This window comes from Furipterus horrens, unplaced genomic scaffold (assembly GCF_987537825.1).
Source record: "Furipterus horrens unplaced genomic scaffold, mFurHor1.1.pri manual_scaffold_4, whole genome shotgun sequence".
In the NCBI taxonomy this organism is placed as follows: domain Eukaryota; kingdom Metazoa; phylum Chordata; class Mammalia; order Chiroptera; family Furipteridae; genus Furipterus; species Furipterus horrens.
In genome coordinates, this window is record NW_028327174.1 from 155,521,553 (window position 1) to 155,540,437 (window position 18,885).

The following is an 18,885-nucleotide window of genomic DNA, read 5'->3' on the forward strand; positions in this document are numbered from 1 at the left end:
GGTATCTCATTGTGGTTTTGATTTGCATTTCTTTAATGACTAATGATGTTGAACATTTTATGTGCTTATTGACCATTTATATTTTCCTTGGAGAAATGTCTGTTCAAATCCTTTGCCCATTTTTACTTTGGCTATTTGTCTCTTTATTGTTGAATTATAAGAGTTCTTTATTTATCTGCACACAGTTTCTGTTCTCAGATATATGGCTTACAAATATTGATGTAGTGAGTGATATGAGGTAGGGTTCAACTTCATTCTTTTGCATGTGGATGGCCAGTAGTCCCAGCACCATTTGTTTAAAGGTTATTCTTTCCCCCGTGGAATTACCTTTGTTCCCTTGTTGAAAATCAGCTGTTCACAAGTGTTAGGATTTATTTCTGAATTCTCAATTCTATTCCATTGATCTGTATGCCTGTCATTATACCAGTACCAGACTGTCTTGATTGCTTCTTGCTATATATTTTAAGTTTCAGCATCAGGAATGTGAGTCCTTCAAAAGCATAAGTTCTTTTTCAAAAGTGTTTTGGCTATTCTGGGTTCCTTGGATGTCTCTGAATTTTAGAATCAGCTTGTCAATTTCTGCAAAAAAAAAAAAGGCAGTTGTTATTTTGATAAGGCCTGTGTTGAATCTGTAGGTCAGTTGAAGTGTATTGCCATCTTAACAATATTAAGTCTTCCATTCCTTGAACATGGATGTCTTTCTTTTTACTTAAGACTTCATTAATTTCTTTCAACAATGTTTTGTCACTTTCACAGTACAAGTCTTGCACTTTTGTTAAATTTATTCTCAAGTATTTTTTAAAACATTTTATTTTTAGAGAGAGGGGAAGGGAGGGAGAAAGAGGGAGAGAAACACCAATAGGTGGTTGCCTCTCACACACCCTCAACTGGGGACCTGGCCTGCAACATAGGCTTATGCCCAGACTGGGAATCAAACCAGCAACCCTTTGGTTTGCCAGCCAGCACTCAATCCACTGAGCCACACCAACAAGGGCTTAAGTATTTTTTAATAGTTATAAGTGGAATTGTTTTCTTAATCATTCTTATGTTTACAAAGTACTTCACCACTGTGGAGTCATATAGATGCTCACTCATTTTTCTTTTGCTATTTATAAATTAGTTTTTGGTTTTTTTTAATCAATGTGATGTTGCTGAAAAACAAGGTAGAGCTAACCTTGTTTGTCCCCAAGTAGTTAACCATTGTCCCAGTACAACTTATTGAATAAAGTCTTTCTGCTCCTAAGCACTCTCAAACACTTGATGATTCCTCTTATTGCATGGACAGTAATGATAATGCTGAGCCCTGCCACAGTGTAAAAGTGATCTCCATCCACTTTCCCTGCTTTATTTCATCTTTAACACATCTCTGTCTAACATACTATAAACTCTACTTATCTTATTCAATGCCTGGCTCCTTCACTTGGATGCAAGCTCACTGCTATATCCCCAGTACCTAGTACAGGGAAGTGGAGCCTGGGCGTGGAGGTGAGGGGGGGCAGTCACAGAGTGTATGTATTTGTTGAAAGAATGAATGAATGATGGGTCCTGTCTACTCCTTAACTATCCCCAGCAGATCCCTCTAGAGCTCACCTCCACTTCAGAGTACTTTTAACCATTCATTCTCCCTTCTGGGTTTCAGCCTTCAAACTATTCGTTCTAAAAACAAAACCCCTCAGATATACATCTCCTTCCAGCTCCTGGTGCATCTTCCTCCTCCTTTGCTGTCACACTATTGAAGAATTGGACCCAGTTGCTGTCTCACTTCCTTATTTCTTGTCACTGTTCCGTGCACTCCAGTTGACTTTTGACCTCACTACTACACTTGAAGTATTCTTCTTGAAATCGTCAACAGTCACTGCTCAAGCCATTGAGTAACTTTGAGTCTTTTCTTAAAACTACAGTATTTGAGACCACTGATGTCAGTTCTCTGTGCAAGATTTTCTTCACATGTCTGTCATAACTTGAGGACCATCCTGGTTCCCTTCCAGCCTCCCCTGCTCCCCCTTGGATTCCTTCAGACTTCTCATCTCTGCCTTATATGTGTGTGTTCACAAGAGTCTAGTCTCCAACTTTGTCTCCCCTGCTTGCACAGCTCTCTCTGGGTGATTTCTCAATCTCCCAAGACTTCACTCCTACCTGAACACTTCTAACTCACTCCCCACACCTTGCACAAACCTTCTTGTGTACCCAACTTTTTCAGTTAGTGTCCGCCAAATTCCACAAGCTCACATGCTCAAAATTAAACTTGACTGCTCCCTGTTCCAGAATCTGCCTGACTTCCCGAGTTTACACCTCACTGAATGCCACCACCATCTGCTCAGTTGTGCAAAACCAGGAGTGCTGGCACTGTGCTTTGGTCCCTTCCTTTTCCTTACCGCCCACATGAAGTCACTCACCAACACCTAGTCTCACTCTGAAGAACTGAGCATTCATCCCCTTCTTTCAACCGCTGTCTGTGTGTGCATGTATGGTTGTGCTTTTTGAGGGTTTTTGCATACAGTTGTGGCCCTACATTGGTCTCTTGCTTCCAGTCGTGTTCTTATTTAATCTATTCTTACACTGCAGCAAGAGGGATCAGCTTAACATATAAATGTTCTCTTGCTAATTACCAGTTAAAAGCCTCCCATGGATAATTACTTTTTTATTTCCATGAATTTCAAAGTACACAAAATTCTTTTTCTTTTTTTTAGTATATTTTATTGATTATGTTGTTACAGTAGTCCCAATTATTTTCCCTTTGCTCCCCTCCACCCAGTACCCCCCTTCCTTCCAGCAATCCCACCCCCTTTAGTTCATGTCCATGGGTCGTGCATAAAAGTTCTTTGGCTTCACCCTTTCCTATGTTATTCTTAACTTCCCCCTGTCTATTTTGTCCCAAACGATTGTGCTTCTTAGTCCCTGCACCTTTTCCCCACTTCTCCCTCTTCCCCCTCCCTGCTGATAACCCTCCAAATGATCCCCATATCTATGATTCTGTTCCTATTCTGGTTTACTTAGCTGGATTTTGTTTTTCATTTGTTTTCATTTTTTAGATTCAGTTGTTGATAGTCGTGAGTTTGTTGTCAAAGTACACAAAATTCTTAATTTGGCTTCTAAGTCCCTTTGTGATGTGACCGTTCTTTCCCTCCCCCATGAGGTCTCTCTCACCTCATTCTATGCCATACCCTCTCCTCTAGGCTCCTGCTGCTCTGAACCGCTTTCATTAACCCCAGACATTCCAGGCTGACTCCACATCTCTTCACATTCTTGTCCTTTCATCTCTTTCCATCCTTCTCCTGGTGTTCCTACAGGTCTCAGTTTAGACAGTGCTTCTGCCATAGAACTTAACCATACGCTGCTGTAATAAGCTGTTTCTTTTTCCCTCACTAGACTGTGAGTTCTCTAGAACTAGTGACTATTCCTAGCACCTGGCACATCTCCTGACACACTGTAGGCACTCAGTCACTCTTTGATGAGTAATTGAACAAATGAATGGACTTTTCATGTCCTTCAGCATTTCAAAGCATAGCAATTTAATTAGTAAAATTGACGAGTTAAAATACAACTTCAAGATGCTTCATCAACTGTGATTAATTTAAAGCTCTTAATGCCTGACTCAATCTCCAAGAAAAGAGTACCTGGTCATCAAGTTTCTTTTTTTCAAATCAGTTTGTTTAACCTTCTTAAATCCGTTAATCTCACTCCAGAATTTAGTCATGCTGCCAATGTAATATTATCTGTAAAATCCTATAAATTCCTCTGAAAATATTAGTCACCATAATGTTGAAACCTCATTGAAATTCTCTACTCAGATACTATATCTAATGTATTAAAACTTAGCTTCCTGAAAGGACTAGAATAGTACATTAATTTGTTAGCAATCAGCAGTCTTAAATTTTTAGGACAAGAATACAGTCATTCAACCAATATTTGAGCACCTACCTATTACATACCTGGTACTATGCTAAACATTAATAATATAAAAAGTCTGTTTAGGGTGAAGGATTGGAACATGTTATAGATTTATAATATAATAAAGTAATTGTGCATAGTGGTTTTGCATACACTATTATAGGTACGCAGAGAGAAATAAGACCAGTTCTTCCAAAAGGGAGATTCACAGAGAGAAAAATATTTAAACTAAGTCCTGAAAATATAAGTGTTTATTAGGAAAAGAGGCAAAAAGGGCATCTGGAGGAGAAGGGATGGCATATACAAAGGCCTGGGGGTAGGTCCAGGGAATGGCAGGTGGGTGAGCAGGAAAGCAGTAAGGTGTAGAGGCAGTTGAGTGACAGGGCGTAAGACTGGAAATGGACATGGGATACCTATCCCCAAACATTGTATAGCCAAAACAAATCCAGGAGTGTCTGTGGCACAAAACAAAGTAACCAACAACCCAGATCATCTTTTAAGATCTTCCCCCATCAAAAGAAACCCCTGAGGTATTCAGTTCTCCAAGATTTGAGTCCTTATCTGCTGACTGAGGTTCTGATAACTCCTTTAAGGAAGATTCACCATCGGAGAGAAAAGTAAATGCTTTCTGTATGTACTGTGTGGTCCTGGCAGGGGTTGTTTTGGGGTCCTCTCTGCTCCTCATCATATGTGATACTGATAATGAACAAAGAGCTATTTTTCTGGGCTCAGGCCTTTGCTCCAGTATGAGCCACAAGTACATACATTTTCTCTGGGTGTCTTGCCCTCATTCACTTTTTTTTTTTTCTTGGTGCTGCCAACATTGTTTTGATCCTAGCTGCTTCTCAGTTTTAAGAATTAATATTGACCAAAGAATCACGCAATTCTCATACCTTTTGTTCTCAACACCACTTGACACTCTTATTTATGTGAGTTATATCTATGTATATTTAACATATTAGAATTTAAAACTGAGGAAAATTTTAACTATCCATTAATTCTTAAAAGGAAACAATAAAAATGCATGTTAACATAAGTCAATTTTAACAAAGTAAATTTTTTAAATAAAATAATTATAAATTTTTTTTATTTTCCACTTTATTTTTAAATTATTTTCAAAATCAAATAATTTAGAGTGATAAGGGTGGCATCGTTTTATTTTTATTTTTCAAATCTCTAATTCTTGCTCAATGGAAGACATCTAGGTCCACATGCCCACCGCTGAAGTCAGCCTGTGGTGATATCACAGGTCACATAGCATTAGAGAACTCACCAGAGAATGGAAGTGAAGAAGGCAAATAATGTCTTAATATTGTTATGAGAATAGTTTTAACATCGCAGACCTACTGAGAAGGTCTCAGGTACTCCTGGTGGTCCCTGGATCACAGCTGAGATTCTCTAATTTAGAAGTTTGAGAATACTATGTTGTAATACAAAGTTGGGGGGTTATAAAAATTAGCAGATAGAGTATTAAAGCAAAAGCCAGTGTCTGAGATATTACTTCAGACCTGTAAAGCAAGTGTGACCACTATAATGATAGGATGAGAGGTTAAGGAAAATGTGGTTTATTTGGGCCCCTTATTTACCATTAAAAACAATTTTGAAAAAAATAAAAAAACAGTTTTGATCAGTTTTTAAATGTTCAAAATCTCCTCCCCTCAAAGATAAACAAACTCTAGTTTTATCTTATTTTCCCTTCGCTTGAACCAGAAAATAGAATGATAAACGAGCTAGGAAATGAACCCCCAACTAGATAACTTAAGAGAAAAACACACCTGAGGTTTCATGATTTCCAGCTCTGTGTCCTTGAGCAGGTCATGTTTGTACTGTTTCTGGACCTATGAAAGGGCATATCTCCCTCAACCACAGGGATAGTTGGAGATATGGAATATGAATGCTGGCTTCCAAACTCCAAAGCCCTCTATAAAAGTTATTTATAACAGTGATTATATTATGATGATGATAACACTGCTCATGGGACACATAAACTATCTCTTCTCTTTAAGTGATGAGACTGCCCTCTATTCTTCCCACATTTCTGTGTCCCAAAGTCCTTTCCCAATAAAGCACTTGCAGACTGCCTATGGGAAGGCTCCTATGCTCTGAGGTTCCCAAGGCCTAACGCAATTATTGTAATGCATCTGCTGTCAGGTTACTCCTATGTGCAGCCCTCCAGAGGAGGAGAGACACGGCCGAAAACAGGTTCAGTAGAAAGCATGAACAAACCTCAACTTTCCTCTCCCCCTGCCCTCCAAGGAAACTCTATAACATGGTAAGCCAAGAAGAATGATTGCAGCAAAGACTAAATATAGACAGGGATGGTCCACCTGCAGCCGAAGCAGTACCCACTGGACATATCGGAAATAAAATCACAGCCTTCAGCGAGTATGGTTGATGGGGAAGTACATTTGCCTTGGTTCAGGTTCCCAGCACACTTCTGAAGTTGTAGAATGCTGTTTGGACAAAGATCAGAAGTGAATTATACATCTGACATAACCATGATCTAAAAAAGACCCAAAGGGCAGGAAATTTCAGTGTAAAGTCACTGCAAGAAAAAACCAACCGGAAGTAACTTGGCTAATTTGAGCAGCATGAGTATGAGATTAAACATTGGCATGGTCAGAAATTCCCAGTCCCAAGTTAATAAACTAGGGTCATGAGAATTCTCCTGTGTTTACCATCTGTGCTTACCAGCCCACCCAGCCTCCTCCCTGCACTTAAAAAAAAAGAAAAAGAATGTTGCTTGGAGGAGGAAAATAATTCTTTAGCTACAAAACATTTGATTTTCACCTCAAATAAAAACCTGGAGAGACATTTCCACTCGAATTATTTCTAGGATATTGTAATTTAATTCAAGTCACTTTGAACAAATAAAATTGCCAAAACACAATTTCATCTCCCTGTCCTCACATATATAAAGCAAAGTTTCTTGCATCCTACTCAGATGATGACTAAAATGTTAATAATAAAGAATAAATAACATCTTAATAAATAAAACGTTAATGTGGTTTTACACTAAGTATCTTCATTTGTCTCTCGTTTTTTCTTTCGTCTAGCTTTGAAGGCCTCGCCTTCTAAAAAACGGTGCAATTCCATCGCCGCCCTGAAGGCGACCTCGCAGGAGGTCGTGTCCTCAGTAGACCAGGATTGGAAGAATGAGAAGCGGGATTTACTGACAGAAGGACAGAGTTTTAGCAGCCTTGATGAAGAAGGTAAAAACATGTAACTTTAAAAAAAAGGAAAAAGTACTTGTGATTTTATTGTATGTATACAAGTAATGTAAACTCACAGTAGAAAAATTACAAAATATCTGTTCTAAGAAACAGAGTCCATTAAATAACTTTTAAAGACTATTTACAGTATGACACAGTTAATATAAAATTTTTAAAACACATAATACAATATATGGTTTATGGTAAATAAATTATAAGGTAGTAAAATATTCAAAACAGGATCTATAATACCACTGCCTGAAGGTAACAAATCTGAACATTTTGGTGTTTTTTACTACTAGACCTTGTTCTGTGCATGTATATATATATTTTTTACAGACAGATATATATATATTATATACATATCAACACATATATACATGCAATCACAATATAACTAAATTATCAATTTATTTAGGCCCTCTTTAATGAATTTAATCAGTTTTAAAATTTTCTACTTGCATGTCATACATACCTACCTTTTGTTAGATTTATTTCTCAGATGAATGTAGAAATAGAGACATAGATATATATTCTGTCTTTTCCAATAGTATCTTTTTAGGACTTGGGCTTTCTGGCTGGTTGTTGCTACTGCATAGACCTCACATCTTTTTTCTTTCCTCTCTTACTTGCTGGGGAGGACTTCTGGCACAATGATGAATAGAAGTGGTGGCTGTGGGCAGCCTTGTCTTGTCCTCATTTTAAAGGGAATGCTTCTAATGCGTCACCGTGAAGAAAGACCTTTGCTCTCTTTGATACCCATAATCAGGCCAAGGAAGTTCCTTTTTTATTCCTAGTTTGCTAAAAAGTTTTTATCAGGAATGAGGGTTGAATTTTTATCAAATAATATTCACTAACCCATTGAGTGGATCATTTGGTTTTTCTCTTGTAATCCTAGAAGAGGAAGTGACATTTTAGATTTTTCAACCAGTATATTCTTTTGGCAATCCCAACATTTCTTGCAAATTTCTTCTACTTCCTGTAGAAGATTATAAGTCTTCTGGGGGTTTTCTTTTCCTTAGAGTATTTAGAATAGGGTACTATTCCTGTTCTCTGCAGCACTTACTCATATGTGCTGTGTGGGATTTCTTTCTTTCTCACGTCTCTATAAACCTGCTCTTACCCGGAACAGCCCTTGCTCCTCTGTCTGAGTTGATGGCTCCAGTCTCTGGCGACACCCACGTCTTTCCCTGAGCATACCTGCCTTGCCATCTCCACACACCTGGTTTCCTTATAGAACACACAAAACTCAAGGTGTCTGCAGTCTGGGAAATAGAAAAAACTTATTTTTAAACTGTTAGTTCAACTTTCCACTAATATGCTCAGTGTGACTTCTAAAGTGAAAGCAGTAAGTCCAGGTGTTATGCTGGGTAATAAACATACTACAGAGCATCCAGAACATCAGAAAACATAGAAAGTAGTGCACATAGTGTGCTTTTTTTCAGAGAAACTTTTGGACCTATTGCTTAAATTTAAAGGTACTTCATGTGAAAAGGTTTCTGAAAGTTGAAGAAAACCCTATTGAGTGTACTCTTTGAAAACGTTAACATACTATTTTAAAATGAGTTTGTTCTGACAATTCTCTGCATCCACAAAGTTTGTTACAAAGTTCGACTTTTTTATAGTGCCCTGTACTTGGAGCCTTCCCCTTTCATAACACACCCAAGTCATCACCAAATTTCCCTCTAGTTTTTCATCATCAGTTTTCTGTCATTCTCAGTATATCTTAGTTATGTTGGTTTTCTATCTCCATGTAACAAGTACCAGAAAGCTAGCAGCTAAATGTAACCCCCACTTATTAGCTCACAGTTCTCTAAGTCAGAAGACTGATAAGGCTCACCTCGTTTCTCTGGGCACAGCTTATCAGGATCTCAGCTGGGCCAAGTTCTCTCATGGAGGCGCTGGAGAAGACTCCTCCTCCAGGCTCATCATACTGTTGGCAGAATTCATTTTCTTGCAGTTGTAGGGCTGAAGTCTCTGTGTCTTTTCTGTGTCACACCTGAGAGCCACACTTGGGCCCTAGAGACCATCCACATTCCTTGCCATGCTACCCCCTCACACTTTGAGCCTCTGACATCACCATCTCTGACCAAGAGACACAGAATTAAAGGGCTCATGTGATTAAGGCAGGCCCACCTGGATAATCTCCCCTTAGACTAACTCAAAGTTAGCTGATTAGTAACCTTAACTACAGGTATATCTGTGGAGTTCCCTTTGCCATGGCAGATACCATCCTCACAGGAGTAATAGCTCATCATATTCACAGGTTCCACCCACACTCAAAGGGAGGTTGTACAGGGTGCAGGCCATTGGGGATCATCTTAGAATTCTGCCTACCATCCCAGGTTAAAAAAAAATACTGAAGGATACAGTTCTCTGTCTCAGAGATACTCTTAAGAGGTTGAGGGGTCACGCCCCCAGGCCCAAGTCCCTGGAAAGACAGTGTTTTTCTGTATTATATCACTCAGGTAGCTTCTGGTTTACGATGTCCAGCTGGGTGTGCCCGAAACCTGAGCCTGCTTTAGGTCTCAGTTCAGCTCATCTGCCTTATATTTAGTGGTTATTCATTGGGCTCTGCTATGTGGTTAATTTTCAGACCCAATTTTCAGTATTATTGAGTGTTCATATTTTTCCCTGTAGTTAATGAGAAGGTGGGATAAACTAGGTTGAAGATTGCTAGCCAGCTTTCTCATTAAATGGAAGCTTTTCTAGTTTTTGTATGCTGCACACTTTGGTTACTCATGTTTTTATATGATTACCTTGTTATTCATGAGGACAGTTCTATATTTTGACCTAAATTGGAGGCAGAGCTGCACCATCTCATACATTTTAATGTGTGTCCAGTCTCCTAGTCCAGAGCCCAGCCCTTTGGTGGGTACCTCCTTTTCCCTCCACACCTCGCCCCACCACTCCATCTCTACCCCTTCAAATCCAAAATCCAAACCTTACACTCACATGATAGTGCCTGCTGGGATCAGTTTCCATTCACACACACGGCCCGAAAATACATAATTTTGAGTCTGTTGTGCCTATAACAACAGAATGCCAGAAACAACTTCCAGTTATATTGTATTTATTATTGTCTGTTTTAGTTTAGTCTGGGGGAATGATTAAAAAGAATCCACAGTAAAGCCTGGTGACACTAGTTAACAGTACTGTATTGTATATGTGAAAGTTGCTAAGAGACTAGATCTTACAAGGTCTCATCACAAGAAGAAAGGTTGTAACTCTGAGTACTGATGGATGTTAACTAAATCTATTGTGTTAATCATTTTACATTATGCACATATATCAAATCATTATGTTGTACACCTAAAAGTAGTACAATGTTATCTGTCAATTCTATCTCAATAAAAATTGAAAACTAATATATCTACATAGGTTTAAGAAAAAACAGCATGAGCGCTACGGCAGAACTTCAAGGACAGGATTTGTCTGCCTCTTATGTCCACAGTGTTCTCTCTCTGGGGACTTGGATGTCTCTCTTTGGGGAAGCTCTGTTCTGTGCGACTGGACCTTTAATTAAAGGACTATCTCTAACAGGCCAATAATGGATGTAAATTTGTCTAAAATTTAGGATAAGGTGATTTTAAATGATCCAGATTCAACTCTAAAAAAAGAAAATAAGAATCCACATAGAGCCTTGAGACTGGGCATGCATTGCTGCTCAGCCTTGAATATTCCACTTTCCTGTTGAGGAAGGTTTATGGATAAGTGTTTTCATAGGCACCTACATATTAAAAAAAGAAACAGGAGTTTTTTCATTTTTAAAAAGGCAGCCTTGTTGTTAAAATATGGTGTCAAGAAGAGCTGTGGCTAGTGTTCAGAGATATGTGTGGGCTCAGACGTGGTTAAGGTGTAGCTAGCTGGCTGTCAGTCTGGGGAAGCAAGTGTTTCCTGGCTCTTAAAAAGGCTGGACTCTTCAATCTGAATTGAGAATCACAGATATATGCACATCCTGGGGAGAGGAAAGCAGGTTCATTGTCTCTTTATACATTTGCCAGTCATCCTTTTAATCTCTGTTGAATTATCTCCTTAAGCTCCTAGGAGCTTTTTATGGCGTCTTTTGAAACAGTAAATCACTTTATTAGGTTTTTAAAAGAACATTCATAATGTTATTTTCATAAGCCATTTTGTAAATTAATGCAATTTCCTTCCTGTTTAACCTGTTTGCAAGAAGCTATTTTACATTTCTGCTGCAGTTCAGAGGAGCTCAGTTAATTCATAATTTAATTTGCAGCCTAGTATGTACAATGAATGCTTTTGACTTGTTTAAATTATAATAGACATGAAAACAGCGTTTATTACTGAGATTCATGAGTGTGTGTGTTGCTTTTGTTACCCAGCACTGGGATCCCGACACAGGCCAGACCTGGTGCCTAGCACTCCATCCCTGTTTGAAGCTGCTTCCTTGACCACCACAATTTCATCTTCTTCCTTATACGTCAATGAACATTATCCACAGGACAGGACTACGCTTTATTCAAACAGGTAATATTTAGCATGATCAAATTGCCAGTCTGGCTGTTAACCATGTCAACATCACAACTAGCCAATCAATATCTCTGAATGAGAACATGCTGTCCCTAACAACCAGGATGTGCCCGTCACCTGCTCTGTAAGTAAGAGAAAGAGAACATGCTTCATTTTTACTGTGGCAAGAAATGCATCTGAGGGAAATCTCTTCTGGTTTTTTATTATAGTTCCTCATTATGTTTGGTTCTGTAGAAGAAGGCAAATCTTTCATCATTTTTATTTTAATAATTTTTTAAATGTATCTTTCAATTATAGTTGATGTGCAATATTACATTAGTTTCAGGTATACAACGTAGTGATTAGATATTTATATACCTTGTAAAGTGACCACCCCGATAAGTCTAGTACCCACCTGGCACCATACACAGTTATTACAATATTACTGACTATTTCCCTGTGCTGTGTTTTCCATCCCCATGTCATTTCTATAACTACGAATTTGTACTTCTTGATCCCTTCACCTTTTGTAACGATCCCCCAATTCCCCTCCCCTCTGGCAACCATCAATTTTTTCTCTGGGTTTATGGGTTTGTCTTTGCTGTGTTTGTTCATTTATTTTGTTTTTTAGATTCCACATATAAGTGAGATCATATGGCATTTGTCTTTCTATAACATTTCACTTAGCACAATACCTTCTAGGTCCATCTATGATGTCACAAATGACAAGATTTCATTTTTTATGGCTGTGTAATACATGTATATATATATATATCTCCATCTTCTTGATCCACTCATCTGTTAATGAGCACTAGTTGCTTCCATATCTTGGCTATTGTAAGTAATGCTGTAAACATAGGGGTGCATATGTCTTTTCAAATTAGTGTTTTGGATTTCATCAGTTAAATACCCAGAAGTGAAATTGTGGGTCAAATGGTAGTTCTACTTTTAGTTTTTTGAAGTACCTCCATACTGTTGTCCATGATAGCTACATCAATTTACAGTCCCACTAATAGTGAACGAGGGTTCTTATTTCTTCATATCCTTGCCAAACTTTGTTGTTTTGTGATTTATTGATGATAGTCATTCTGATAGGTACAAAGTGATATGTCACTTAGATTTTAATTTGTATTTCCCTGATGATTAGTGATGTTGAGAATCTTTTCATATGTCTGTTGGCCATCTCTATGTCCTCTGTGGAGAAATGTCTATCTGGGTCCTCTGCCCATTTTTAAATTTGATTGTTTTTTTGTTGTTAAGTTGTTAATCTAATTTGGATATTTACCCATTATTGGATGTATCAGTGGCAAATATCTTCTTCTATTTAGTAGATATTTTCATTTTGTTGATGGTTTCTTTCACTGTGCAAAAACTTTTTAGTTTGATAAATTCCCATTTGTTTACTTTTTCTTTGTTTTCATTTAATAATTGCTTATGAATGGATTTTTAAAACAAGCACTCTTGGTTTATATTGCAGAGATAGCTGCAAAGATATTTGAATATTCTCTTTTCATATGAGTGACACTGGTGACTATGGTAGACAGAATAATGGCCCCACAAAGTTATTCACATCCTAATCCCCAGAACCTGTGACTGTACTACCTTACATAGGCCCTGGCTGGTTTAGCTCAGTGGATTGAGTGTCGGCCTGCGAGCTAAGTGTCGCTGGTTCGATCTTCCAGTCAGGGTACATCAGAGAAGGAAAACTCTGACTCCAAAAAACCTCCGCTGCCTTGCGGCATACCTCTTCAGGGGAAAGGCTAAGGGAGTAAACCCCGACAGAAAATCCGGAGCCGGAGTCCCTAAGGCGGTTTGACGTTGTAGTCAACACCGGCAACTCCTGCGGTGCACCTGAAGCCAAGCTGTATTGACTCCGTCTTTCCCTTGGACCCTTCAGCTGCGAAGAGAGGGGGGGTCTGCTGCATGGGCAACAGCAGACCCTCCATATCACCCTGCCCAGGCTCTGTAGCTTCAGCGTCATCGCAAGATGTCGATTCAACACGGGAGGAGACAGATACGATGTCACTCCCGAGTCGGACTGCACAGCCATTCTCGGCGGTGCAGATAGACTCTTAAGAAGCTACACCATCGTCTCTCGAGATGGACGGCTGCCGACTACCTTACATAGCAAAAGGGACTTTGCCAACGTAATTAACTTAAATCTCTGGAGATGGGAAGAGGGTCCTGAATTATCCAGATAGGTCAATTGTAATCACAGGGGCCTTAAAAGAGGAAGACAGGACGATTAGAGTCAAGAGAAAGAGATGTGATGCCAGAGCAGAGGTCAGAGAGAGTGAGCTTTAAAGACTCTACAACTGCTGGCTTTGAAAGTGAAGGAAGGGGCCATGAGCTAAGGAACTTAGAAGCCAAAAAAGGCAAAAAAACTGATTCTACCTTAGAGCCACCACAAGGAACATTAGGACTTCTGAGCTGTCAGAACTGTAAGATAATGAATTTTTATTGTTTTAAGTCTTTATGTTTATGATAATTTGTTACAACAGCAACCAGGAAACTATACCGTGATTCCAAACATTTAATGTGAATTTGAGTATTAAGGTGGGTTACTGAAATTTTTTACATAGAAAATTAGTTATTAGACATTTTTTTCCTTTTTAAACAAAACATTCCCAAACATTGTTTCCAGGAATAAAAAATATTTCACAAAGAGTTCACAACATTGTGGGATTAACTGTTTCACTTTTTCTGTTTTTATATATGCAATTTTGTAATTAGTTTTAATTTTAGGACAGGGACCGATGTGTATACATTCTCAATAATTATCTGTTAAATGTTGAACTAGTTCTTATTGAAATCTAGCTCTGCAAGAATCTAGATCAAATTTGTGTAGATAAAGTACTTCTTACAGTGCCATTTTCCACCTTCAGACTAGCAGCTTGGTTCACTCAATATGGTAGATTCATTTTTAATATATGAATATATATAGATTCTAGCTTGGTCCTTTGATGAGTTAAGGTTTAGTGGTTGGATCTTCTATAGAAATTATTTTTTGTTGCTGTTTCCTTCTCTCTCGGCTAGATACAGGGTAGGTAATAGCAGGTGAGGCAGCCAGTCTAGGTCTGGAGAAGTGAAACAAATTGCCAGGTGAGCCACAAATTTCACCTTGGGTTTCAGTTTGGAAAGCTCTGCTGTAAGGCCAACAGATAAGGCTCCATCATAAATTATTCAGCTCACCTAAACTGTGAAAGTAATTTGTTTAGCTTCCTTGTATTAGAAAAATCTAGGGTGACTTTATACCTAACATTAACGTGTACAATGACTGTCCAAATTTGTATGTAAATTAGTCAAACAACAAGGGTGTTTTTTAATCTGTACTGTCCAGTGAAACAACGTCCTGCTTTCAAATGTAAATAGACTTTCAAAAGATGGTTGCAAAGTCACAGGAAGTTCTTTGCAAAGTCAAAAGCAATTCTCACATGAAGCCATGGTGATGATTTACCATTTTGCTTCTGTTCTCATTATCAGGGTCATATAATTGGATATGCTACTAAATTATCTACTAGAACATTCAGCACAAAAATTAAAGGGTTTTGTCTACTGTGGTGGCAGTGGTTGCAGTCAGGTATCCAGTCTTGGCCAGAGGTATTCAACCGTTGGGAATTCAGAAGGTTTTCCCAGGATCGGGCACTGCCTCTGGCTGACTCCCCATCCTTCCCCTGAGCCCGGGAGCCCCTGTGCTCGCCCTCCCTCTGCTTGCTCCAGGGCCATGATATCAGTCTTGGTACTTGTATTTATGCTGACACTGGTTATTGTTGGTTTGGAAGTGAAAAACATCAGCTTTATCTATGGTTTTCTCTTTCTTTTTCTGAAATGAGTTGTTTGAAATAAGTCTCCTTGGCATTGTATCTTCAAGTTGCAACTTCACAGCTATCAGTCCAGGTTGGGTTCAGTTGCAAGAACAAAAAACAGTTCTAGCTTCATCACAGAGTAACATGGCAGGGAGTTAGGTGCTTACAAAGGCTGTGGAAAGGCTGGGGGCACGCGCTCCGGGCTGGGCATTGAAATCACTCCTGAACACACCACCCAGCTGGCCCACCAGTGGCCCCGCAGCCTCCGCCACAATAAAGTAGATGCCCTGCTCACAGAACGCAGGCCTGACAAAAGTATTTTGGTGAACCCAGAATGTTTTTAATATAAGCTCACATTTTAAAATGAAGCAGTTTTGTGAAAATATGCAGATTCTTTCTGAAAAACCAGCAGCTGTGGCACCGCTGGACTCCACTGCATCCCGGCATTTCTCAGCTGGAGGGAAGAAGCAGGCACTCCTCCCCAGGTCACACCCCCTGCTTCCTTCCTCTCTGCTCCTGCTGCCTGTGGGCACTTCAGCTGTTAGCCTTGATGTGGAGGAGACACCAAAGACAGGCCTCAGATCCTAGCCACTGCCTTAGGGAAACTGTGTGGAAAAGGTGCAGAACAGACAGAGTTGCTGAAGAACCCTCAGGAGAAATGATGGCATACCAACTCCTGACAACCAATTTCCTGTTTCTCCCACCCACCATGCCCAACCCTGACTATTCAACAGGAAACCTTACCAGCTAACTGAAAAGAAATGATCGTATTTTGTTTCTATCACATTTTCCTTGACAGCCCTCCTAGTCCTGGTGGTGTGGCTTGAGGCAATAATACAGTGTTCCGAACCTCGTCTGGCCTGCTAAGCTTTCCAGCCTCATTCCAATAGTCTGGAAAGACAATGAGTTGAATATTGATGTTATAATTCATGTTTGGGTTTTTCTCTTTCTCTATGAACCTTTTTTTCTATTAAGGCTAAGTAGTCTGTTTTCCATTTTTAACATTATGCTATATATATCTGCACTTAAGTAAGCTGTAAATACTTCAACTAATGGTTGTCATTCTGTCAGTCTTTTTAGAATCCATAACTTTGAAAGACGTTGATTAGTGCCTGGATGTCTCCACACCGAAATTAGACACTGCAGCGGGAAACTGCTGTTGATTAGAATTCTTCTTTTTTTTTTTCAAAGGATTATTCTTTGTAACCTCAAAAACTCCAATGACAACCCATTCTTTCTTTTTTTTTTTAAGTGTACTCCAAAAATTGACTAAAAGGAAACGAAAAAATAGTATCACTTTTAAAAGTGTATGTTATTGACCCTGATAATTGGGAGTGCATACTTTCAAGTTTCACTGTACACTTCTGTGTTAGAGTGTGCAATTCATAGGAATGTAGAGAAACTGTTGTGGGTACATGCTTCCCAGTCAAATAGTGAGATTTAAATTCTGCATTTTTTGGTCCTTGAATTCTCCTCCCTAGTAAGAACTTTAAGCACTAAGAAATACAGAGGCAAATGTGTTTTATCCCAAAGTTAAGAACAATTTAATTTTGTAGGAATTAGTTACACTCATGAATATTAATTCTTTTCATGATTTCCTGCATGGTTGGTAGCAAAGCCGAAGCTCTGATTATGCATAAGAATCAAAAGTCCTACTGCATTCCCAAGTATTTATACTTTACCATCCAGATGCCTTTGCCAGCATCACCATTCTGCTCAGTCTCCTGTTTTGCTAGTAGCTGTTTCTAATAGTTGGCTGTTCCTGGAGTCATTTGGAGTGATATAAGGGCAGATATGTCTGAGGAAAAGTCACTGGTCATTTTCAAAGGCTCTCTAAATGATGAATCCAACATTCTGGGTCTCAGAGGCTGATCCAGTGAATCGGACCACAATTCTGTGCCCCTTTCCTCCTGCTAAGAGAGTATTATAAGCCTAGGGGAGGGAAGGCCACAAGCCCTTCCCCACAAATTGCTTACCACTCAAATGTAAAGATATACAAGTAAAGTCATGGCCAACAAGGTTAGAAACCCATTATCTTACAGATTTATTTATGTGCATTATGTGACATATCCAAGGTCACATAATGTGCTATGAAGACTTAAATTGGAACACCGGTCTCTGGGGTCCAAGGCTCCTGTTCTTTCCATTGTACCTCTTTCATCAAGGCCTCCAGCACTTCCAACCCTATCCTTATGTGTGCTAGGCACAGAAAGCTGATTGGTTGTAGTTTTCTTCCTAACGTGAATTCTGGCCCTGTGTTTGAGCCATTTTTCACCATTGAATAACTGAATTATTTTCAGTAGGTAAAGTGATGGACTTATGTCATTGTCTACCTATGGTGTTTGTTCTAGAAATCATTGGCTAAGTTTCCTTATTAAAAACATCATGGCTGTGGGAAATTTTTTGTCATAGTACCAGTCATAGTACTTAATAATAATAACTACAATAATAGCTAATTAATGGATCATATTAAGAGTGTATTAAGTTCCTTACATGCATGAAGTTACAGCAACACTGTAAAGTCATTATATTTATTTTCTCCAGTTGACAGATGAAGGATGCTTTACAACATTAGATAACTTTCCTGAGGTCAGATGGCTAAAAAGTAGAGCCCTGATTTCTGCCCACGGCACTGATATAGAATCTAATGCTCAGGCCTCAGCTCCTCAACAGCTGCCCTCATCCATACTGCCCCATCTCAGACAAGATGGCTTTTAGATGATGCCTTCAAAGGAATTTGGTAATATCCCCACAAGTTTTCCTCCCTCGTTCGTTTTGCCTTTTCTTTTTTCCCTTGTGATTTTGAGTGAAGATTTTCACTTTCCAAAATGTGAGAGACTGAGTGTTCAAACACCCAAAATATGGCATATCAATTTAAATTCACAAGAAACCTAAAATAGCTATTTCCTCGTGTTTTTATTTCCAGTTCTGCAGGGGGACTCCAAATCATTACATAATCATTGAGAAAAGACTTTTGTTAGATATGTTTCTGCTTGATTTAGAAAATCTTATAGCTTCTGTTAGCAGGAACATTCATTAACTTACAAAATGAAGGGAGAGGAATGTTGTTGCAAGAACACTTAATAACTCCAGTTCTCTAATAATACCTCAAGGGAGGGACAGCACCTGCCTGCAGTACCTGTTATAGACATGGCAGCTACCTGCTGTACCTACCTGCCAACCTGGCGCTGTGCTGGTCCCTTGGAATGTCTCTGCAGCCCTCCTGCTGATGCTGAAATTGAATCTGACCTCTCCAGACTCTATGTGCATTTATGCCTCTTAATCTGGTTACTCCAACCATGCATACAGACTTTCTTACCACCACAACCACCACCCCCAGCTGGGTCTTTCTCTTGTATTTTCATTATTATGAATCATTAATTAATTATGAATCTCAAAACTACCACATCTGGCTACCTAACATTGGGCAAGTTATTTTATCTTTATGTGGCTGTTTCTTCATTTGTAAAATGTGGATTATTATACTACTGCCCCAAAGGCTT

General features: G+C 39.0%; 1 protein-coding gene across 2 annotated transcripts in view; it reads left to right on the top strand.

The window, feature by feature from the left end:
* The window catches only part of PIP5K1B (phosphatidylinositol-4-phosphate 5-kinase type 1 beta), a 326,134-nt gene that overhangs the window by 229,285 nt on the left and 77,964 nt on the right, over positions 1-18,885 (top strand). For both annotated transcript variants that reach the window (XM_090275861.1, XM_090275862.1), the window contains exons 12-13: positions 6,948-7,103; positions 11,450-11,594. In XM_090275861.1, the coding sequence (XP_090131987.1) occupies positions 6,948-7,103; positions 11,450-11,594 (301 nt within the window). The remainder of the gene's footprint in view (positions 1-6,947; positions 7,104-11,449; positions 11,595-18,885) is intronic.